General features: G+C 54.6%; 11 protein-coding genes across 11 annotated transcripts; 5 read left to right on the plus strand and 6 right to left on the minus strand.

Moving 5' to 3' along the window:
* Positions 1–106: 106 nt before the first annotated feature.
* On the plus strand, positions 107–2342 carry ACRALDRAFT_1063038 (uncharacterized protein). The gene is made up of 6 exons (XM_071016714.1): positions 107–721; positions 814–864; positions 924–973; positions 1129–1218; positions 1301–1714; positions 1782–2342. The coding sequence occupies exons 1-5, from the start codon at positions 672–674 to the stop codon at positions 1678–1680; spliced, it is 621 nt and encodes a 206-aa protein (XP_070873111.1). The 5' UTR covers positions 107–671; the 3' UTR covers positions 1681–1714; positions 1782–2342.
* Positions 2343–2447: 105 nt separating this feature from the next.
* Positions 2448–3313, minus strand: ACRALDRAFT_1069978 (uncharacterized protein; the record flags this gene model as incomplete). Its single annotated transcript, XM_071017720.1, has 2 exons — positions 2448–2473; positions 2740–3313. The coding sequence occupies 2 exons, from the start codon at positions 3311–3313 to the stop codon at positions 2448–2450; spliced, it is 600 nt and encodes a 199-aa protein (XP_070873112.1).
* Positions 3314–3665: 352 nt separating this feature from the next.
* Positions 3666–4161, plus strand: ACRALDRAFT_209542 (uncharacterized protein; the record flags this gene model as incomplete). Its single annotated transcript, XM_071022721.1, has 6 exons — positions 3666–3720; positions 3744–3756; positions 3814–3831; positions 3906–3960; positions 3998–4103; positions 4142–4161. The coding sequence occupies 6 exons, from the start codon at positions 3666–3668 to the stop codon at positions 4159–4161; spliced, it is 267 nt and encodes an 88-aa protein (XP_070873113.1).
* Positions 4147–5623, minus strand: ACRALDRAFT_1075971 (uncharacterized protein; the record flags this gene model as incomplete). The annotated part of the gene is made up of 2 exons (XM_071018453.1): positions 4147–5186; positions 5538–5623. The coding sequence occupies 2 exons, from the start codon at positions 5621–5623 to the stop codon at positions 4379–4381; spliced, it is 894 nt and encodes a 297-aa protein (XP_070873114.1). The 3' UTR covers positions 4147–4378.
* A 1750-nt stretch (positions 5624–7373) lies between these two features.
* ACRALDRAFT_2043169 (glycoside hydrolase family 16 protein) lies at positions 7374–9030 on the plus strand (the record flags this gene model as incomplete). The annotated part of the gene is made up of 2 exons (XM_071021329.1): positions 7374–8188; positions 8289–9030. The coding sequence occupies 2 exons, from the start codon at positions 7374–7376 to the stop codon at positions 9028–9030; spliced, it is 1557 nt and encodes a 518-aa protein (XP_070873115.1).
* Positions 9031–9785: 755 nt separating this feature from the next.
* Positions 9786–10580, minus strand: ACRALDRAFT_1063042 (uncharacterized protein). Its single transcript, XM_071016715.1, has one exon. It carries the CDS (start codon positions 10543–10545, stop codon positions 10375–10377), a length of 171 nt encoding a protein of 56 aa, XP_070873116.1. The 5' UTR covers positions 10546–10580; the 3' UTR covers positions 9786–10374.
* A 1927-nt stretch (positions 10581–12507) lies between these two features.
* ACRALDRAFT_2043171 (uncharacterized protein) lies at positions 12508–13941 on the minus strand (the record flags this gene model as incomplete). The annotated part of the gene is made up of 7 exons (XM_071021330.1): positions 12508–12610; positions 12719–12947; positions 13014–13110; positions 13476–13570; positions 13630–13695; positions 13767–13875; positions 13930–13941. 7 exons carry the CDS (start codon positions 13939–13941, stop codon positions 12508–12510), a joined length of 711 nt encoding a protein of 236 aa, XP_070873117.1.
* Positions 13942–14348: 407 nt separating this feature from the next.
* Positions 14349–14897, plus strand: ACRALDRAFT_1032936 (uncharacterized protein; the record flags this gene model as incomplete). The annotated part of the gene is made up of 2 exons (XM_071014932.1): positions 14349–14429; positions 14538–14897. 2 exons carry the CDS (start codon positions 14349–14351, stop codon positions 14895–14897), a joined length of 441 nt encoding a protein of 146 aa, XP_070873118.1.
* A 695-nt stretch (positions 14898–15592) lies between these two features.
* Positions 15593–17290, minus strand: ACRALDRAFT_2109730 (uncharacterized protein; the record flags this gene model as incomplete). The annotated part of the gene is made up of 4 exons (XM_071023436.1): positions 15593–16275; positions 16356–16494; positions 16579–17162; positions 17257–17290. The coding sequence occupies 4 exons, from the start codon at positions 17288–17290 to the stop codon at positions 15593–15595; spliced, it is 1440 nt and encodes a 479-aa protein (XP_070873119.1).
* Positions 17291–18211: 921 nt separating this feature from the next.
* ACRALDRAFT_1075976 (uncharacterized protein) lies at positions 18212–19726 on the plus strand. Its single transcript, XM_071018454.1, has 3 exons — positions 18212–18443; positions 18528–19164; positions 19219–19726. Exons 1-2 carry the CDS (start codon positions 18227–18229, stop codon positions 18935–18937), a joined length of 627 nt encoding a protein of 208 aa, XP_070873120.1. The 5' UTR covers positions 18212–18226; the 3' UTR covers positions 18938–19164; positions 19219–19726.
* On the minus strand, positions 19559–20798 carry ACRALDRAFT_2020966 (uncharacterized protein; the record flags this gene model as incomplete). Its single annotated transcript, XM_071020041.1, has 10 exons — positions 19559–19638; positions 19686–19778; positions 19828–19895; positions 19937–20195; positions 20270–20457; positions 20502–20516; positions 20549–20610; positions 20649–20709; positions 20748–20762; positions 20794–20798. The coding sequence occupies 10 exons, from the start codon at positions 20796–20798 to the stop codon at positions 19559–19561; spliced, it is 846 nt and encodes a 281-aa protein (XP_070873121.1).
* Between the last annotated feature and the right edge of the window lie 1516 nt (positions 20799–22314).

The raw sequence follows: 22314 nt of genomic DNA on the forward strand, positions 1-22314 counted from the left end.
CGGCCAAGTCCTCGCCGCTGTGCCGTGCCTCCTCTCTCCGTCTCTTTCACCTGCTCCAAGGCCATCATCTCTTCTCCCCTCTCGTTCATCATCATCAACTGCACTTCTCTGCATCAAAAGCCTCGCCAGTTCTCTTAAGCAAGTCAATTTGGCTGCCAACTTGCCGAATAGGTGACTTTAACAAGCCACCTGCATTGCAGCTACATACATTACCATTACAATTACATTCCTCATTTCAAATTACGAATAGTTCCCGCACGCAGCGCAACGTCGTACCCTTTTATACCATTTGCCGAGCCTCCCACGCCCCCCCATCTGCAGCCACTCATAGCTTTTCCCTGTTCCTCGTTCTTCTTGGTCTCCGTCCGAACCCCCCTGATTCGACTCCCAAACTTGCGACTTCTCGAACTGCCCCAGCTCACGTACAGTACCATCCATCACTTGCTGTCCCTTGTCAAGGCGACGCTTCATCTGCCGCTGTCCACTGCCAACCTCGACGACCAACTCGACCTACGCCACGTTCCTCCCATTGTCAATCGGCCCTGATATCCCGCTGTTATCCCCCAGCTTTCGTCCGCCAACTTGCGTCCACCTTTTTTGTCGTTCTCGGTCCACGACACCCCTGGCGCCGACTGCTTTCTTCCCTCACGACACCCCTTTGCGACGTCAACATGCCGATTTGCGGAGGATCAAAGACTGTTCAGCGCAAACTCGTGCTATTGTAAGAGAAACCTCCGCGTTCCGTCCGTTCCGAACGGTGTCTCGATTCTTCTAGCATCCCGGTTTGGCTAATCAATTCATCTTCTCGCGCAGAGGCGACGGCGCTTGCGGCAAGACTTCGCTCCTTAACGTGTTCACTAGAGGGTACCGTCTTGCGACAACTGCACCACCCTACCGATTCAATTCGTTAACCTCCAATCCAGATACTTCCCGACAGTGTACGAGCCTACCGTCTTCGAGAATTACGTCCATGGTATGTCCCTGCCGACCAACATTGCGCAATGCCATCCGTGTCTTCTGCCACTCCCACACACCGAGACGATGCCACCACCGACAACCAAACCCCGACACACCATTGACAAAGGAACAATGAACGCTGACCCTGGCTTCGCTCTCTTTTCCCGGTAGACATCTTCGTCGACAACGTGCATATCGAGCTGTCCCTATGGGATACCGCCGGCCAAGAAGAATTCGATCGCCTGCGTAGCTTATCTTATGGTGCGCCACCTCTACCCCAGCTGCTAGGCATTTTCCGAGTCGGTTGTCTTCCTCCCGGGGTAACATAGCTAACATGTCGTAGACGACACCGATTTGATCATGCTCTGCTACAGCGTAGACAGCAAGGACTCGCTCGAGAACGTCGAAAGCAAGTGGGTGGGGGAGATTGCGGACAACTGCCCCGGGGTCAAGCTGGTCCTGGTCGCCCTAAAGTGCGACCTGCGCGAAGACAACGACGACGAAAACGAAGGCACCGACGGCCAGCCAGAGCAACGCGCCGAGAAGGGAAACCTCATCAACTACGACCAGGGCATCGCCGTCGCGCACCGCATCAACGCCGCCCGCTATCTCGAATGCTCCGCAATGAAGAACCGCGGCGTCAACGAGGCGTTTACCGAGGCGGCCCGTGTCGCCCTCAGCGTCAAGAAGGACGACGAAAACTCGAAATGCGTTATCATGTAGCACCATGTAACACGGACGGTACAGGAACTCGCGGGTGAGGTTTTCCATTCTAGGCTTCGCAGCGAAATCACCGCCTTCTAACCTGCGTGCGCTGTCGACAGTAAAGCTACGTCGATTGTTTGTGCGATCGCCTGAAATCGACGAGACCATACAGAATAAAACAGCACGAAGCACCGACGAATTTGGACAGGAGGGCGGCGCGGAACAATTATCCACGTCATGTCCCTCAACAAGGGGAAATGGGCCGGGGAATTCATCATCCCCTATGATTTGTGTCGTGTTTTGTTGACAACCACACGAAGGCGTCGGGGTTCAGTTGGATTTGGTCGTTCGTCATCGTCTTCTTTCTTTCTATTTTCCAACCAGCCACGTCACCCACACCCGGAATGCTCGAATACGGCCTCGACCTCCCTTGCGCTTCACATTCTCAGACTTTACGAACATTTCTTTTCTTCTTGTCATTCGGGGCTTCGCCCCTTTACTTGTGGCCTCGTCTTCCCTTCCTCCTTGACGAGTTGCCAGACTTGGGAATTGTACATATTGTAGAAATAGCATTCAGTCTCTTTTGTTCGGGCGCCCATTCCTATACCTTGGGAAGGCAAAGAGGAAAAATGGGAGAGCGAAGAGCGAAAATCTTTATTGGAATTCTCTGAACAGTAACCAAGTTTATTCTCCAGCCTTGATTTCGGCCCGTGTTCTCGAATCCCATACCGGGCCGTTCAGTCTTTTTTCGACCTCTCCGGGCAGAGCCATGTATTAGAGTGTCTTTATGGTGATGATGTCGCTATGCGGGCTAAACAGTAAGGACAGAAAGACGAGGCAGACCAACACAAAACTCGCTGCATCATCTCGAAAATCGGAAGCGGATATCAGACAGAAGCAAAAGAACAGACAAGTTAAGCGCGGACATGAGACTGCGACACTGTAGCCAACGACTCATCCAATGCCTGAGCATCCATTGTGTCGTCAGCCAAACGACTCCATAAGAACAAAAGGAGAAAAAGGAGAAAAGAATGATAAAGAAGGAATAAAGAAAGGGCATAACGAAAGGGCACTTACGACCCAAAGCCTTCCCCCTCTTAGATACCTCCTTGGCGTGAAACGACTTGACCTTGGCGCGGCGCGCATCCTCCTTGGCCTCGGCCTCGAGACGCCTCACCTCCTCGCGGGCAGCGGCGACACTCTCTCGCGCGGCGGTCCGGGCGCGGTCGGCGTCCTGTTCCGCGGCCTCGGCGGCCATGACGCGCTCGCGGGCCGCGAGGATGGAAGGGTCCAGATCCGATTCGTCGCGGCCGCGGCCCAGCTTAGAGAGGAGGGTACCCTTGCGGCGGGGCCGATCGGAGCCGCTCGACGACAGGGAGGAGGCGGAATGGGTTGGTCCGGTGGGGTTGTGTGTAGGAGGGGAGTCGCGGTGGCGGCGGAAGAGGCCTGTGCCGTTTCTTCGGGACGTGGTGCCGTTGTGGGCTGGTTCGACGGGAGCGTTGGGTGGTGAGCTGGGGGAACGCCGTCGGTGGAAGATACCACCTCCGTTGGTCTTTCGGTTGTGGGCGGTGGGGTCTTCGGCCGGAAGTTGTTGTGGGGCCGGGTTGCGGGCCGGGGAGGGCTCGCGGGGTCGGCCGGAGAAGAAGGGCATTGTTTGGTTGGTGGTGACGACGGAATTAGTGTCGCGGGACTTGGTGTCAGGAACGTCGGGGTATTTTTCTTTCAGTTGCAAAAGTAAGCACTAGAGAAGTCGACAAGGAGGCGAAGAGGGTGGTTATCGTGAAAGGGGGCGGCGAGAGGACTGTATTTCGACATTTCTTGGCTGGCTAATATACTCATTTATCATCGAATTTTGGTACACCATGTCTATCCAATCCTCAAACAGTATGCACGACTTTGACAAGGTGCCCGAAATTTGAATGGGATGTGCGACCGTCATGACAGAGGGCAAAGCAGGTTTTGGGGTTGATCATCGTGGCTCTTTAAGGGATGTGACGTCAAAAATGGGCGTGGCTCATAAATCAGGGAGTACTTGCGGCATGGGCAGAGCCAATAAAAGTGTGAGAGTACCCGTGTCCCAGGCAATACCATATCGTCATCTGGAAGACAGGGTCCTCCTTTTAAACGAAAGAAAACAATGAAAAATAAAAGCACCAAGATCGAGGAATAGTGTAAAAAAGGGGAACATACCAACCGATTTATTCGGGAGGGAAGGTTTCAGAATTGTCAGGTCTTAAGCCAAGTTGGAGGCCAAACGAGTTCATGGCCTCTCTTACACTACTTCGTAACAATGGCTTTGTGAAGACGTGACTGAATGGTGTTGTGGTGGCGGTAGGGTAAATCTTGGTGGACGGCGAAGATCATGACGTTGAGTGACACAAACTCTCCACGGGTTCATCCTGGTGCTTTTACGCGTACCAGCCATTGGGGGACCAGCACAAGTTCAACCAGACAAGCCGGCAATGAAACACCAAGTCAGCTGCTCCCATAGTCATGTGAACTCTTGTCCTCGGAAACTGTCTTATCAAATAGGATATCGCCCGTCTATGTAGTGTAAATAGGTAGAATGCTTCCCGCACGTGATCGTTCGTCTTCCAAGTAAAATCCAGGACTCTGGGGGTATCACACGCTATGCTGAAGAAGAAGAAGAAGAAGAAGAAGCAGAAGGCGGAAAGAAGTACAGGTAAAGAGCTTTAGTCGTGGTTTGTGAGTACGGTCATCTCTGGGTCTTCTCGCTCGCCTCCTCGCTAGGCCACAGAGCCCACGCACAGGCAATGGCAATCTTGATGGAGCCAGCGATCCAGAGAACGCCAGTCATACCGGCCGAGCTCCTCTGCAGCCAGCCACCAGAGATACCGCCAGCGAGGAGAGTGCAAATAGCCATGACGCGACGGTTGCGCTTCACATTCCGCGGAACGGGGGCGAGGATGTTCGGATCGGAGAAGAGGTCGCAGTAGACGCTGGTGAGGACGCACGTGGGAACCTCACCGTAGCCGAGGACGCGGCTGGTGACGATCTGGCCACCAAACTGCCAGGCGAGCAGGCCGATGGGGAGCAGGACCATCCGGCCGCTGGTGGAGACAAAGTCGTCCCCCGTACCGAAACCGGGAACGGAAGTGCGGGCCAGGTCGGAGACGACGCCGGACTGGGCAAGCGCTGCGGCGACGAAGATGGTGGCGGCCTGGACGAGGAAGGACAGGGCGAGGGTGGCCTTGCGGCGCGGGCGGAAGTGGCGGGTCTGGCCAAAGACGAAGCAGCCGAGGGCGAAGGAGGCGATGGAGGTCAGGGAGCGGAGCCAGAGGAAGGATTCGCCGTGGGGCAGGCCGGCGCTGCCGAGGGCGAGGAAGACGGTGTTGCCGGTCTGCATGCTCACAAAGGTGCCGGCGGCGTTGATGGTCATGCTGTCGCAGAGGCCCGAGGCGAAGCTGCAGGCGAAGAGGGGGAGGTCGGTGTGGCGGGCGTGGATGTCGTCGCGGAGACGGGCGAGCCACGGACGCCGCCTGGGCTTGCCGTGAGTGGCTGCGCTGGTTTCAACGGCTGCGCCGACGGGGTCCCGAGTCTCGGGGGGCTTATCGGTGGGGTGATCGGAGTGGGTGGTCCCGGAGGGGGTGTCCGGGACTATGGCGTCCGGGGCCCGGCCCCTTTCCAGATCGTTCACAGGCATGAGGAACGTCTCGAGGGGAGATGAGGTCCAAGGATCGATTCTGAGACGAAGCGGGAAAAAGCCGATTAAGTGGAAGTAGCAATGGACAGACGTGAGGCGAGGGTGAAGTCTTTGCTTGCTCTTTTTTTTTTTTCTTTCTTTTCCCCTTATGTGGATGGCCGATTACGGCTTACGCAATTTCGAGTCCCCACTGATTAGCTACGTACCTGCGCTGGTACATGCAAATACGCTGTAGATCCTCATGTTCGGCTGCAGGAGTCGACATGCCGATGTCGGCTTAACATTGATCGAGCTCATATTGATCTCACGATGGCTCTTCTCGAGATAACTTCATGTTGCGTGAATAGGGAAGAAATTTAGTATTACGAAATACCTCACGAGCAGAACCGTCCCTATGCGGAGCTCATTCCGGCCATTGGAACGTTTAATATTAATTCTTACTAATTTGAAGCCACAAGCGCCATTCCAACCAGTACATACTGTAGGTACCTGCATATATGTACCGTTGTATGTAGTGTGCATGCGTGGGTACGTGATAGGACAGTACACATACAGTATATATGTACACTATATACTGTACGAAGAACGGAGACTGAGATGGAATGCCATTTCCAAATTCGGTAGGCCACTCTAAATGGTACGTACCTTTCTGCTGCACCTCCTCTTTTACTCCTCTCGTCCTGGTTCCTTTTTGCTTTTTTCCTTCCTTTTCCCCTTTCCTTCTCGTCCATGTTCAGTCATTCAGAGACTTATCCTGCACCAACCACGGCCACGATACCCGAACCACCCTAGCATTGGACTGAGCTCCATTGGACTTGTCTCGAGACAATGAGTCGATACGAGCACCGCAGCCGCAGTTTGCCAGCCTGCCGCCGCCGAGCAGATCGATTGGAGCCCATTCAAGCTTGGCAAAAGCCATGACCAACCTGATCCTTACGCGGCGAGATTTGAGCAACCAGACTCTTGTCTTGCACTGGGGATCCCCACCAAGTCTCACATAGGTTACTCCAGACCTTGGAAAGCGGTACAAAAATGTGGGAAAGACCGAGGTTGAGGTGGTTTGCACTCGCCAAAAGAAAAAATAAATCCACAACAACCCCATACCAACGCCAACCTCCTACTGAGAACCAATGGCCCGGTATGGACAGATCCCATCCTCTTGGGGCACAAGGGACGAGATCCATCTCGGTACTGCACAGGACCTGCGGGATAGGCCGAGGTCACTCTCTGCCGAAGGAGTGTGCTTGGGTGGAAGAGGGTGATGGGTGAGACAGGCCTTCTGAACTTCACAAGAACAAGGGGCTTGGACGGTCAACAACGGACCCTAACCCGATTCGACCTGGTGCGGAAACAGGACGGCACCAGCTTTGGATTCGTCTCCACTTTACCAGGAACCCAAGATCCGATACCTGCATTGGCTGCATCAAGCTGCATTGGCATCTCGGCACCCCTGAAGCAATGGGGAATGCAGTGAAAACCAATTCCCCCGTCCCTTTTACCTCTTCCTCGCCTTTTCGTCCCCTCGTCTCGTGCTGTGCTTCGTACCCAACTTATGATCAGGTACTCAAAAACCAAGTGAGCGAGTTGAGTGAGGACGCGGCCGTTTTTGCTTTCGTCACTCCTTTGCAATCTGTTTCCCAGGCACATTGGGAACGTCCATTCTTTGTCATCTCCGCCATCTCGCTCGTACTCGCTGTTAAAACAGACACTCGACACGACTCGGCACCGACCTATCCCTCACTGTCGAGATCCAAACATACCACAACACACCTACACACCTACATCATTCTATACACCTCAAGATAGCCCCAACTGGGTCTATCCCCACGATCATACATCGTCAATCACTCGTTTGTCCGGGTCAGATAACCTCGACGTTACCTCGCCTTCTGGCTTTATTATTCTGCTTCCATCGCTCTGCCGGCTCAGAGCTCTTGCACTGGCAGATCGCACACGTCCCGTTCTCGCCGACCCCACGACCTCTCGCCTCTTGACGACGTCCCATAATCGACCTCCGCGATAGCTGTCGGCACGCCTCACCGCAATCATGTGGCACTCCTTCGCTCTACCAGCCCTCGCGCTGGTAGCCACCCTCGCCCGGCCCGGCCTCGCCCAGGTCACATCAGACTGCAACCCCATGAACAGGACGGACTGCCCGCCCAATCCGGCATTGGGCATGGCACATACCTCCCACTTCAACGCCACGCCTCACAGCGAGGCGTGGGAAGTCCACGCCGGCGCCGTCGAGTACCATCCCGACGACGGCGTCTCCTTTGCCATTCACAAACAGGGCGACTCTCCCACCATACGCTCCAAATTCTACATCTTCGGCGGCCGCACCGAGCTTCACCTCAAGGCCTCGGCCGGCAAGGGCATCATCAGCTCCATGATGTTGCTGAGCGACACCCTGGACGAAGTCGACTGGGAATTCGTCGGCATCAACGAGACCATGGCCCTTAGCAACTACTTTGGCAAGGGCGAGGAGATCTACACCGAAGGCGTAGAGCATGCCACCCCCTTCAACGTCTTCGACGACTACCACAACTACACCACCGTGTGGACAAAGGAAAGGCTCGAGTGGTGGATCGACGGCCACCGCGTCCGCGTCCTCCATCGCGAGGAAGCCCTCCGGAACGGCGAACTCTACCCGCAGACACCGATGCGTCTCTACCTCGGCATCTGGGCCGCCGGCGACCCCCGTCTTCCCGAAGGCACGCGCGAGTGGGCAGGCGGTGACACCGAGTATGACAAGGGCCCTTATGTCATGTATATCAAGAAGGTCCACGTCGAGGATTTCAGCTCGGGGAAGGAGTACGTCTACGCCGATGATTCGTTCTCGTGGGAGGGCATTGACATTATTGAGTACGTCTCTCTTTTTTTTTTTTTTTTTTTCGATCCCAGGGGTCCTTGATCGACGCCGCCCCACAAGTTGTCTCCACTCCGCCGGCTAACCGTATCTCAGGGGTAACTCGACCATCAAGGCAGCCCTTCTCGCCCCTCCGCCCAAGTCCATTTCCGAAAAGTTCAACGACCTTCCCGAGGCAGCCCGTATCGGCATCTATGCCGGTGGTGCCGCTGTAGGCGCCATTCTCCTCGGTGCCCTCATCTTCTACATCATCCGCCAACGCCGCCGCGGTGCCCGCGAGGCCGAAGCCGCTGCCCGCAGAGCCGAAACAGAGCGCCTGGAAATGGAAAGCTACAAGAAGAGGGGAGTTGACCCCGACTCGTTCGCCGGCCAGACAGGCACAGAGTACACCCGGGCCGCTGCAAAGGAGGGATCGATCCGCTCAGAGTCGTTTGACGTGGCCGTCACTTCGGCCAGCCCTCTCGACGGTGGCGGCATGCCCGGCAATAACTGGAATAATGGCGCCTACAACTCCGCTATGCAGTCCCCGCGATCACCTCTCATGGGCCAGAACGGCGAGAGCCTTCACAGCCCCACGTTCCCGAGCCAATCGCCATACCACGACGCGTCGCCAACACGCGAGAACTTCCAGTCGCCCCTGAGGTCCGCCAGCCCCGGCATGCCCCCCCAAGGACCACTCCCGGCCGACCCGCACCGTAGCGCGTCCACGCCGCCGCAGCCGTACGGCAACAACATGAGGATGGCCAGCCCTGCACCGTCACTCCCCGGCCGGAGCTTCAGCGCGAACCAAGGCTACGGTAACGACAACCAGGGCTACTGGAACAGTGGCGGACGGTGATGGTAGGGGGCAAGGTTATACGTTTGCTACCTCATATGCCTGTTCTCCACCCCGCTTTCATCCCATACATCTATCCAGCTGAATTGGGCATCATCCTCAGCGGCATTGTTTGTTTTTTGTTTTAGACTGCGGTACCGTGGACTTTCTCGGACTCTCCCTTATCTAACGATTTGTATGGGATTTCTTTTTTGTTTTCCAGGTATTCACATGGACGGAGGGCAGCCAGGAAAGAAACCGTCTTTCTTGTCGAGGTATATCACCTTGGACATCATTGTTGGGCAGCTCGTGGGCTGACTATGTGGGATCGGCGTTGTCGGTGAATATCATCCGATCTATCTCTATAGACGTGTCGTTGCTTTTCTTTCATTCTTATCAGGCCTTGCAAGGACGGTTACAGCCGTGGAATGTACATGTTCGGAGACGACCGCCACGTCGGTTTCGACGATTCCTCTTCGGATACCCGTGCTATATGCAATCGTTTCCTCAGGTATTCGCCATTGACTTACGCAATGCTAAATAGGCACTTTAGGAAGTTGGACGCCTGAGCAGACAGATCAAGTACCGATGAGTGTCCGCCGTTCAAGACCCTGAAGTTGGGCAGCATGTCCCAACTTACGTTAACTGCTGCGTGGAAAAGGAGGCCGGTTAAGACGGAGCCCTCCCACAGAGAAGAAGATTGTGGTCATCATACGTCCGTCCCGGCTTCATGATCGTTCGGGCATTTCTTTTTCCATTTCTATTCCGCAGGTCCAATTCCTTAAAGATTGTCTCCCACTCCGTGCACCCATGTGGCAACGCGGCTGATCAGCACTCCCTCGCGACCACCGCGGCCTTCTCGGTCATGGCCTCGCCTAACCCTAACCACGGCATTCCGACCAGACGTGGCAGTATCCGGGCGACTCCGAGTGGGATAATGCCAAGATGTGCAAGTGTAAGGCCGGCGAATACGAAGTAGTTCGACCTCACGGCTAACCGATGCCTTCACCCCGAGGCCAAGACGATCGCCGTCCCCCAGTGCCGTGCTGGTGAGCGCCTTTACGGGTCAATGGTAGGGATAGCTACGTCAAGTTTGGTGAGTCCCATCCTCTTTCCCCCGCCATTTCGCTTGCGCCGGAGCCGCCTATCCAATGGAACATTGGAACTTATAGCCAAGGGTGTTCTACGTCTATGTGTCTCTGGGTATCTTCATTTGTTCTCAACATCTTGGTCCTGAACCAAAGACATCCGAGAATGGCGAAATTGCTTTTGCATGGACGCAGATCCTTATTTCGGTTCTTATTGTCCAAATAACGGTGTGACGTCCTGAAGCCAAGGGATACACAGGTGTTTGTCCAGGCGGATATCTCAAAGCGGATGGGAGTCGGGCAAGAACCTCGACTTCTCAAAGCGATAGTCCTGGTCAGAATACGGCAAGTTGCCGAGATGTCGTCGAGATGTTCGTGTGGATCCGAGGCCCACGATGCTGATTATGTAAGCGACGGGTCGTCTTGTCACGCCATTCTCTTGAATGTCCATGTCATCGGCAAGTATACGAGTACAGTAAGTCGACACAAATGTCGAGCAAATGTACCCGCCTACGCCTCCTATTAGCGTGGAGTTGTAAGTACATTTGCTCGACAGTTTTGTCTCGTCCCTGTACACCAGGTAGTCGCTGAGACGGCTACTAAGTACGGCGCTCCGCGCCGATCGACCTGAGTATTTCGAATCAGAATGACAGACCCTCGCGTGAGAGGGAACAGACGGCCCCGTTGTATTCCCAGTCAGAGGACCCTTGGTCGGAGCGGCGAGGCGACCAAGGCGTTTTGGTTGGTTGGGCGCAGGACGAACTTGGCACTTTGTACAAACGTGTGGCTGGTGGCAACCGGCAATGGAATAAGAATCATAGACCGTGATGGTACTTGTACTTTTTGATATAGGCAAATGTATATTTACTCAAAGGTAGCAAGACAATTCTGATTTCTCATACGGTACTGCATGATACTCCGTGGCTGAGCATGTAAGTGGGCCAGGCCTTGCACCCTTCACAGGCGAGGTGGTAGCACAGCGTCCAAGTCCAACCACTTATAGCTTTCCCCTGAAGCTGCGTCGTGCCTCCTTAGCCTATTCAGGTTAGGAAAGGAGCATTTGCTCCGGCAAGGCTCCTCCACCACTTACTCCCCTTACTCTTCAAAGGGCGTTGCCTCTTTATTTCCTGCTCTTGAATTTTCTGCTGCTTTCTAGGGGGTTTCTTTCGTGTTCTTTGGGACCGTTCTAGCCAACGCCTTGCCTTCTAACGGCCCTGACCTACTGTCACGTATGAAGACAGGCGAAAAGAGACGGACCAGGTCATAGGCGAGCGGATCAAAAGGGAACTCGGCCAGGGACAGAGGGGACCCAGTATCAGAAAGAATAGACGGAGACTCGGTGGCCACGTACGTTTAGGGTAGATAAGTATGCGGTATATGCACTTGTAACGGGTCTCCTACCTTCGGAGTATTGTCCTTGGTAGCCCCGGGGTCACTCGTCCCTCCGTTTTTACCCCTCGACTACAGCTTCCCCTTCTCCTAGACTCTCAAGATACTACCTACTAATTTGCTGCCTTGGTTGGTCCCGTCATACCTGTACCTTATCCGTGGACCGTGACCGTTCGTCCCTTGAACATCACGGCTGCTTCCCCCTGCCTCCGGCTTTTGCTGATAAGACTGCCGAAGATTCTAGCTGACGTTTGCAAAAAACGCTCCAATCCTTCTGCAAAGGACTCCATTGGCTTGATGATAGCCCTCAGATTCTGCTCCCCCACCTTCCCATATTGGCTCCGCCCCACGGAACCTATACCTACCTCCAGTCACATCGGCGCAGGCCGCCCGGGCCCGGCGTCTCTAGTCTTCTAGAAACCCGTTGCGTTGCCGCTTCAAGCCAGCCTCGGCAAGAGCTTCGAATAGTTCGCCACGTTTCGATATCCTTGTATCACGACTTTTGTATTTTCTCCCCCTTACCTTCTCATCTCCGCTATTACCGTTGCCGTTTGCGCCCCCAGCCCCCTGGTACTGCTTTGTTAAGAAACAAAAATCGCTCTCCTCCCAACCCCCAAGGCTGCTCACCTGGCAGCCCAACATACAACCCCATGTCTTCCCTCAAGCTCACACGACCATCTCGACGACGCGCTTCCTAGCTTCAGACCCATTACCAGTTCCAAGGGACTGTTTGAGCCCTCTCCTTCGCTTTCATGTGCGTCGAGCACAAATCCGCCTGCCCTGCCTGCCGGAGGCTGTTCCTCGTCTATGTCGAGTTCTGTAGAGAATTCCACCCTCCCTGGCTGTTTTGCCCTGCGGGCATCATCGTCAAAGTCACTGACATGCTCGACGGCCGCTGCCATAGTCCCGTCTGTCCCAACAGTCGTACCGGTGGCTGCCAGGTTATCTGACCCTCTCCGTCCTGGATCCGACTTGGTGGTCCCCCAATTTACATAGGCAGTCGTCCGACCCCTGGGTCGTTCAGTCAAATCTTTTCTCCGTTCTCGTTTACCTCGACGACCTGGTCGATTCCCTCGTACTGGGGGAGGTCAAGGTCAAACTGCTTGGCAATCTTGGGCGACACGAACCTGCACCCGTGTCAAGTCAACGACCATAGGATGCGACAGACATACAAAGACAAAAGAAAGAAAAATACAATAAACACATTAAAAGAAAGGATCATGCCAGGTACATACCGACCGCCGATAAAGTGACGGCCCTTGAAAAAGCGCGTCAGAGGTTTGGGGGCCGTCAAGCTGACCAGGACAGTAGGGTGAAAGTTGCTCCCCAGCCCGGACTTGGGCGGTCCTTCATCGATGTTCCAAGACGAAGGGGCATCCACCGAAGTGACCGGGAGCTTTGTCTCCTCCAGAGCCCGAATCACCGCCGGGAACGGTTCGCGGACCTCCCCCGAGAAACTGAACCCTGCGTCTTGACATCAGCTTCCCCCTCCCATCTTCGCCTCCTCGGGGAAATCGCATAGCTACTCACCGAATACGGCGTCAATGACGTGGTGCGTCGACTTGAGCGCGGCAGGGAAATCATCCACGAATGGAACGTCGAGGTCCTCTAATTGTTTCACCAAACGCTGGTCATACCTACTGTCAGCATCAGTTCAGACGCCACGGGACGCGTCATGCATTGACACGACGGCACTGGCTAGATCGAAGGGTGTGAGACGAGTATACGGCAAGCATCCATGGATGTTTACTGGTCTCGAATGATAGGCAGATGGTTGAATGGGGCTGCTTCCCTGAATCCTCTCGGCTTATATGATGGGCCCTTATGGCGCAGCCCATGCAGCATTGATCCCCTGAAGATCAAGAAATCAAGGCAGGCAGGGAATGATGAATTGTGACGCATGGATGATGGTACCGTGATAACGGGAGGAGATGAATAATAATAATAATAATAAAAACAATGGTCAGGGAAACAAAAGGCAAACCAACGAACCTGATAAAGCTCATTCTTACCCCTCTTAGGGTAGTAAATGGACGGTTTAAACCCATAATGGTAGAGATGCCTGGCAGCAACCAGGCCGTCACCTCCTGAAAAGGGGCACGGTGAGCCATCTATGTCGTGGAAACGCCAGCGGGTCTCAGCTCACCGTTGTTACCGGGACCACAGGCTACTAGAATGTTGAGACCCAAACGAGGCGGGTGGGAATGATACACTGCGGCAAGACATCGGCACACGGTCAGCCTACCCCTCAGAACAACAGAGCGGCGTGTCCATCATTCTCACCGGCCTGGGACACCGAGAGGCCGGCAAGCTCCATGAGCTGGTCGAGCGAGAAGGCCCCCGAGCTCATGAGCTCCCGGTCCAGGGCCGCAGCGGCTTGAGCACCGAGCGTCTATTCGGGCATTAGTGGTGAAGATCCATTGATACGGGACGGTATGTACGTTGCCTTGAGCGTCATGGTGTCGTAGTCTGGTACGGGAATGGTATGAGAAGGGAATATGAGGTCAATAGCAGGTTTGTTGGCCGTGAAGAAGACGGAACTGGGAACTGATGTTGGAATCTCGCTTTAATATGAACTGACCAGGACTGACATCATCTTCGAGTCGACTGTGAGGTCGGACGTTGATCGAACGTGTGGCTGATGCCCAAGTGCAATGAGTGTGGCGCAGCGTTGTGTATGGTGGGTACGGAGAAATAGAAACGCCGACCAAATTTGTTGTCGCGCAGTTATCCAGTCCGGTCTGCTTCAAGCGATCCATCACGACCAGACAAGGCGATATTCATTCGTCTACTCCTCGGCCACCAACGACAAACCTGACAACTTCGAACCGGCCCAGTACACCCCGTCGTCGAAACTCAGCTACCATGGTTCTCCGGTTACGCCTAGCCCGCTTTGGGCGGAGAAACCAGCCATTCTACAACATTGTGGTCGCTCACGCAAGGCACGTCTACTAATGACCTTTTCTCATTCCCTAGAGATGGGAATAAAACATAAATGCACCGGCGGTAAACTGACTCTGCATCCCGCGCTCCAGGACCGCCCGCAATAGCAAGCCCCTCGAAGTCATCGGCACCTACGACCCCGTCCCCCGCAACGATCCCTACGACGAGACCACCAAGCGGCACAAGAACATCCAGCTCGATACCCTTCGCGCCAGGTACTGGATCGGCGTCGGCGCCCAGCCCAGCGATACCGTGTGGCGGTTGCTGTCCATGGTACGCACATTTCAGTTTCCAGTCATTTTGCTTTCCCGCATCCTCGATTCTAAGCCGCACCTTGCTAACGCGATGCGATCAATGCAGATTGGCATCCTGGAACCAAAGTACGGCCCCAACGGCTTCTTGAACCAAAAGAGTGCCTCGAAATCAATGACACAACCTCCTCCGCCTTCTCCGACGCCTGAGAAGGCTTGAATTTGCAGACTACAACTATTGTATTAATATGGGAGAAAGAAATAAGACACAAAACTACTGATTGAGCCTATTTTTGGATGGCGTTTCGAGTTTGCGGCCCGATGGATGGCGGCCGTTGAGGCACCTGTCTATCTGTATCGGTACTGGAACTGGGGAGCCCTACCGTGAAACAGCCTCGGGGCATATTCATATTGTCGCATTACTGGGATGATCTAGGGCTCATCTTGCGGGATCCAGGGGCAGTGTATGAATAGCTAGGCTAGGCCTTTTATAAGCTGATGTATAAGACAAGTACGACACCAGACAACAGAATCTGATTCTTATTTATGTACAAGTACGCTGCTTATAGCGCTCTATTCCCCATAACATGATACTCGATGAGTACGCTGAGTCCCGGGAGAAGCAGGACGTCGCTTGGTGGTTATGCAGCCATTGAAGCGAAAGAAGCAGCAGCATCCACTTCCAACCCCAATCGACATGATGGTAAACGGACAAAGTGCGAAAAGGGAGAAACATAAAAGGGAACGATAGTGGGAGGCATGACGAAACAAAGTGCCCCAAACGCCGCGTGATTCTAGCTATGGATGCAGTCGTCTTTCTCAAGGTCATCTCTGTGTATGCAGGTCGTCCTCTTCGTCGCCTGGCCGTCATGGGCAGTCTCAAGGGGGAAAAGTCTTGTCCGACTAACCCCCGGCTTAATGGGTAACTTCGAATACCACGTTCATGGTCAAGCAGACGACCATAACGAGCAGGCCATAAACGGCCAGGCCGAGGGCCATTTTCCGCAGCAAGTCGTGCTCGAGGTGCTCCAGGTCCCACCTCCACCGCCTCCGCCACTTGCGGGGGTCGAGGACGACGCTGGCCGCGCTGCGGAGGCTCTGGATGCTATTCGCGAGGTCCGGGTCCCCTTCGTCGTCCGAGTCGAGCATGTCGCCGGCGTCGTCGTCTTCCTTCATGAGACGCTGGTGGTGGATGCTATCCGGGTCGCTGATCTTGTAGTAGAAGAGCCCCGGCAGGATGAAGCTGATGCTGGTCGAGCCGATGCTGCCCACGTACGCGAGCACGCGTTCCAGGCTCGACACCGAGAGGGCGACCAGGTAGCTGGAGATGAGGATGATGGACGTGAGCAGGGCGAACCGCGTGTCGCTCATGGGCACCGACGCACTGTCTGGGCGTGCCGCACCGGGTGCGGTCGGGTTGAGGAGGGGGAGGTCGTTGTTCGCCGAGTCTGCGCGGCCGCCGTTTTGGCGCCGAATAGGACGCCACCTCAGAACGGCATCGGCAGAGGACCGGCACGGGAAGACCTGTAGTGGGATGGAGAAGGTAACAAGAAGGACGATGCCGAACTGTCCGATGACGATGGCGTTAGACGGGTCATCTGCGTCAAGCATTAGCAGTCAGCAAGCTTGTGAGACGACATGGGCATGGGCTTTCTAGAGACAAAGAAAAAGGACTTACACATGGACACAATGTTACCAGAGACGGCATTACCAAAGGTGAGGTAGCCAGTGATGGCCACCAGCACGTAAATGCTGGCAGCAGAACCAATGCTCGTGCTCACTGTGCCGACAATGCTACCTGGCGAGACGTCCTTGATCTCGTTGATGATGGAGAACATCTAGGAATACTTGGTCAGCGCTGGGTTCAAGGCGGATGAAACGGTGGCATCATATCCGCTCACGTTTTGATGGCATGTATACGCAAACACAACCACTGGCAGGCTGCTGAGGAATGCGATGGCACTCTCCGGTCGGACGATGCGCAACTCGCTCTTGTCTTGGATCGGCCCGATTCCAAAGTTGTAGACGACGAGGACGATCAGATAACCGATGGAGATGAGGGCGACAATGCTAGTGTACTTGAGGGAGTCGAGCTTGCGCAGAAAGCTCAGCGGGATGACCAGCAGCATGAAGGCGGTGATCCAAAAGTCCCGTTCGCCGAGATAGGGGTGGGTTTCAGCAAGGTTGTCGCCCATGGCGAGGGCAACTTTGGGCATCAGGTCGCCGATGATGATGAGATATGATACCCCGACACCAAAGCATTTAACGGCGATAGCTGCATCGAAGAAGATGGCGGCGTTTGGGTAGGTGAGCTTGGATATGGCGAAGAAGGAGGAGCCGCCACGGTCTAGGTACCGGGAGCAACGGCCTTGGAGGTAGAGGCCGAGGGCGGCGGTGAAGCCGGACCAGACGATCATGATGCAGCCCATCATAATGCCCATGTGGGAGAGGACGGACGGCATGGCCAGAGTGCCGGCGCCCACGACTGGCTCAAGTCAGTTTGTCCGTCTTAGTCTTAAGGAGGCAAGGTATCCTCCTGTGTATCTCTTCCTCCCTTTATGGAACCGGTTCGCACGTACTTGTGTTTAGAAGATTGATAATGCTGCTGAACATCGAGGCCTGGCCAGCGCCCTCCCAGTTTCTCCTCCGTGACCTGTTCTCTGTTAGCAACTAAACTTGACGTCCCCTTACTCGGCTGAGCGAGTGGAAGCGTACCGTGGCATCTCGTCGTCGTCGGAGCTTGGTCTTGCAGAGGAACTAGACCGAGCACTGCCATCAGAGATTGCGTCGTAACTGGTCATTTAGGGTCGGCGCAATGCGCGCGGCGAGCGAACGGGCTGAATGAAGCCAGCAGAACGCTCGAAAATGTTCGTTCCGTCGTTTCTCTGAGGTGCGCTCCTGTCGTGTGGCGAAGAGGAGCCTGAGCTGTCGTCGTCCTGCTGTGGTTGCGGTCGCAGAGACTTTCCAAGTTGACGAGCTTTGCCTCCTGTGTCCCGGCGGTGGCGATGGGTTCGCTCTATGGATATTCGGTCGACAGTGTACTGCTACTGTGTAGGTATGTGATATGGGGTGGATGTTCGTTGGGAGCGTAGTCTCAGAGTGCTGGTCAGTCGCCGATGGACGTGTGGACGGTCTGGTCTCTCTGAGGTCCAAGAGCCAAGGCGGTCACGTCAGTCAGCTGGCTTCGTTGTTCGTCTACAATCAAAAGCTTGATTGTCCCGCCGGTCGAGTCGTTAAGCTTTTCGCCGTCCACCGCTCCCGCCTTGTGATTCGTATAGAGTTTTGAAGAGGAGGGAACGTTGTTATCGGTATGCTAAAATCGGGGCTTGTCGTACTTCTAGGACGGGTGTTGGGACGAGGGTCAAGTTGTCATGTTTTACAATACCTAATTAATAAGACTGGGGACGGCACAGCCACAGTGGCTTGGTAATCCAGCTAAGCCACTTACGCAGTTCTATTGCTATTCCCTCTGTACTTCGTAGCTTCAAGCTCCTTTTCATTCAGCTTGTTCACTTTGCTCAGTGGCCTAGTAGTCAGTCTGGATTCAAAATGGACAGCACTTTGGATAATACCACCTTGTCGACGCTCTCCCTATTAGAGGCGCGTCTCCTACGCATCGAGCATCTTCTCTACGGCCCATCCGCCACACCGTCCTCATCCCAATTATCCCATGATGAATCCGTTGCCGAGACTCTAGAGACTCTAGAACGTCGGTTTTATGCGCTTCTGGGTCGCATCAAAGTCTACGGCGAGCTTATGAAGATCTGTATGTTGTCCTCTCCAAACCAGCACCCTCTGGAGACCACTAGACAAAGAGCGACCCAACTAACACAAAGCCCCCTTTTTGTAGACAAAACACACCCGACCCTGTTCCACCCCCCTCCGCCAGATCAACCGCCCATTGATCTGCCGGCTGAAGCGATACGCGCCACCGTCATCGCCTCGGCCGCCACCTTCCCGGCGATCGCGTCCTCGCTGACGTCCGTCTCCGACTGTCCCATCCCCGACGCGACGCAGAGCGCCGCCCTGGCATCCCTTCTCCCCCGGATGCGCGGCGTGGAGGCCACGCAACGGGCGCAGGCGGCAGAGATGGCCGAGCTGCGCGCGAGGAGCGAGGCCGTCATCCAAGGCTGGTACGAGGACGGCGTGCTCGCCGCTTCGCGGTTCGTCGCAGACGCGGAAAGCCGGGCCGAGAAGGTGGAGCGCCGTGTCAGGAGGGCGGAGAGGGAGAAGGAGAGGGAGGCAGACGGTATGGTCTGAGAAGGGACGGAACTTGAGCAAGAAGAGAAGAAAGAGAACAAGTAATCGCATGTGGTTGCAAGGGCAATCGCTCTGGCTATGATGAAGGAGGGCTTTGGAGAGACAATGGGGCCAGGTGCCTGGAAGCAACGGCACAGCAGAACAGCGCCAAAATATTGCTCCGACTACAGGGTGCTTTACAGCAAGCTTTCGTTGAACTCGGGACTGCAGCGTCACCCGGGGAACATGTGAGTCAGCTGATCATACTCCATCCACCGCAATGTGCTGACCGAAGGCGAAAGTTTCAGTTAGCTAGTTCCCGGCTCCAGGGGAAAAGCTGGTGTTTTCCAACGTCAGCGCTGATATGGGGTATCTCTTCGTCGCCCTGTCTTGCGGATCAGTACACGGCGTCGTCCCTGTGGAAAGTGCGGGCATCCATCTGGGAATGGTTGCTGGGCTGGGCTCGAACAGCTTCTCTCATCGACACAAGCTCGAGGACTCTGGGAGCGCTAGGTTGGCTTTAATCGATGAACCGAGGCAGGACACGTATCAGGGCGATTACACCCTGAAATGAGGCCAATTGGCGAGATGCTGATGTAGGGAGTCTTGCGCATGTCAAGCCTGGATGCGCGATTCCCGGTTTCAGGGAGGCGGCCCGGTCTCAGGATATAGGTGGCGGTCAAAGTGTTTCCGGGTGGTTGACCGGCGAGAATCAGATAACACTCTCCGGCGTTTCTGTCTTACATACTAAGTACGAATAAGTGTCGACGTTTAGCTGTCGAGCAGTCAACCCATAATAAACATTGATACCAAAAATCTGCATCTACGGCCAGCACGAGGTAAAGTATCCGTACTTCAGAGGCTTGTACACTGTGCGAGAATTTGGCCACGCGATGCCCGTGGTTGCACACAAAAGAGCATGAGCGCTTGGATCGGAATAAGGAGAGGATTACACAGGACGACCACGCGGAGGTGAGATCTGATCGACAGGGTGGCACCTCAGTGGCCTAGTAACAGGACGAACCACGAGCGCTAGCAGGCCAAGGAGGATTCATGAGAGTAAAGATCCACCCGCCAGGCGTGAGTTTTCCTTTGCGCGCAAAGACGCAGTTCTGGTGGACATGGCGGAAAGACTCGTCACGTCCGTCAGCCCTACTCCTCGAGGCGCTGAGATTGGGCGGAGCCTTGTAACATGACTGTTCAGTGCGGGGGAATCGGTTTGTCCTCGCTGCTTCGTGTCGTTTCGTCGAGTTGCCTGCACGTACAAACTCGGATGCGCCTGAACCAGTCAAACAGACTGTTTCCGCGTGGTACGGGGTGCATCAAGAGCAAGTGTCGCCTAAAAAGGCTGACGGCAATGGCCCATCTCGGCCGAGCAGGCGCGCCGACGGCGAATGAAACGTATCAGGGTGGCGCCCCGCGTTGTCAGTGCCAAAGCTGGATGTGGATGGATAGGGACTCGGAGGCAGATGACGGCCCGGGCCCCTTGTGAAATGCACTCGGTCGTACCAATGATCGCGGGCGTTACAACAACATCGGCACTTTTCAAGCGAAAATAGGCTAATCAGGCGCTGTTACTGTGTACAATGTTTTGACTCGTCTTGTTACTGTGTGGAGTGGTTGGACACATACAGGCAATAGGAGAACGACGGCTGTACGTAGGTACGTATACGTTGTATACAACGTACTTCGTACTGTGTCTTTTTGTGCGCTACTACTTCGTACAGTGAACCTGGGCATTCTGTACTGTATCGCTGGCGGGTACCTTGGGCATGCCGCATTGGTGCGACACGCTATTCACCACTTCACGTCCACCTTATTCTGTACGTACTGTAACACAATAATTCTGTCGTACTGTACAGAAGTACAACAACAACCTCATTCACTTGTAGAATTACTATTCCCTGGCATTCCAATGCGCCGGCGTGGTCGCATTCCGTTTTAACAATTCTCCATCCCAGCCATCTTCTCCCTCGTACTATTTTGCCCTGGGCATACCGATTACTTGAAATCCCATCCCTCTACAAGTCAAGTGGGCATTTGCATCGATACTACAACACCCATCCAGGAAACCATCGTCGAGCTGTCGTAGCCACCGTTACTCTCTTTACCAGTTACAGACATCGACAGGCGGACGAGGAGAGCAGTTTGATAATCGTTATCGAAAGTGGTGCCACATTCATTACCAAGTACCGAAGAAACAATTAGACCACGCCGGTACTCTGTAATAATCTTGGCCAGGCGTTTTATCACCACCTCCATCCACGCATTCCTACGATACACCCAAGTACTCCGTAGGCACCCGTATTCGTCCGACCTCTTTTTTGACAAGGAGACCGACGAGAGCCACCACGGCGCCAGCACTGCTCACACTGCATCTGCTGTGTCCTGCACTTTCTCCGCCTTCCAAATCTCCGTCGCCTGCAGTCTTTGGTGAGACGCAAGGAGGTGGATTGTTTGGCAATCTTCAACCGTCTAATAGGTACGTATCGCAGTACCTAGGTACTCCGTACAATCAGTCCGGCGCACAGTCCCCTTCCTGGCCCCAGCATTCCGGATTCCCTGCACGGACTCCGCGAGTCGACTTTCCCCGATACCACTCGTTACTCTCATTACTTCGTATACTCATTACGCAGCTCCGCACGCCAACCCAACCCAGGGCCATTTCCGCGCTTCCTCGCATCCCCTATCCAAGTGTCATTCATTCTTTCTCCTCCCACCCAACGTCAGCGCCATACCACCACGTCACGTTGCACCTGCCTTTCTTCTTTTCTTCTTTTACCCCTTGCCCCAAAAACACATTCATTCGACTGGCGGTGCGCTTTTTCCTTCGGTTCTTGGGATCTCAAACCCGCTTTATTGTTTCCTTCGAGACACCGAGTGTCACTCATCTTGGGCTTATCTTCGCTCCCGCATTTTTTTTTCTCATTGTCTCCCAATTCCTTTATGCTGACCACACAATAAGGGGGCAAAAAAGGATCACCCGACCCAGGAGGACTTGCTGCGCATCCCTCCCCGTCCATCCTACGAAACGAAGAAAAACAAAACACACATTTCCCAGCCAGTGGAATATTCTACTCTACCGAATACTTTAGTCTTGTTTCTTCGTTTTCTTCCTCCCGGAACCACCACCTACTATTCAATCTTCGGTACCCCGATTGGGCCGGCGCTATCTCCACGGCATCAAAGTCCACGGCAAAGTCCACGGCGTAATTAGTCCTAGGGCCATTCACTTCAATCGACGCGCCGCCCACTCAGCCACCAATGCACCCTCGGTAGCATTCGATATCGCCAAAATAGTATTAATCAGTTCTTTTCGCATCACGTCTTGAACCGACTTCGCAGCATCGCTTTCAAACAGTCGACAGGGCCCTCCCGTAGAGTCCTTTCAAACACGC

The sequence above is a fragment of the Sodiomyces alcalophilus genome (assembly GCF_042370955.1).
Source record: "Sodiomyces alcalophilus JCM 7366 unplaced genomic scaffold ACRALscaffold_6, whole genome shotgun sequence".
In the NCBI taxonomy this organism is placed as follows: domain Eukaryota; kingdom Fungi; phylum Ascomycota; class Sordariomycetes; order Glomerellales; family Plectosphaerellaceae; genus Sodiomyces; species Sodiomyces alcalophilus.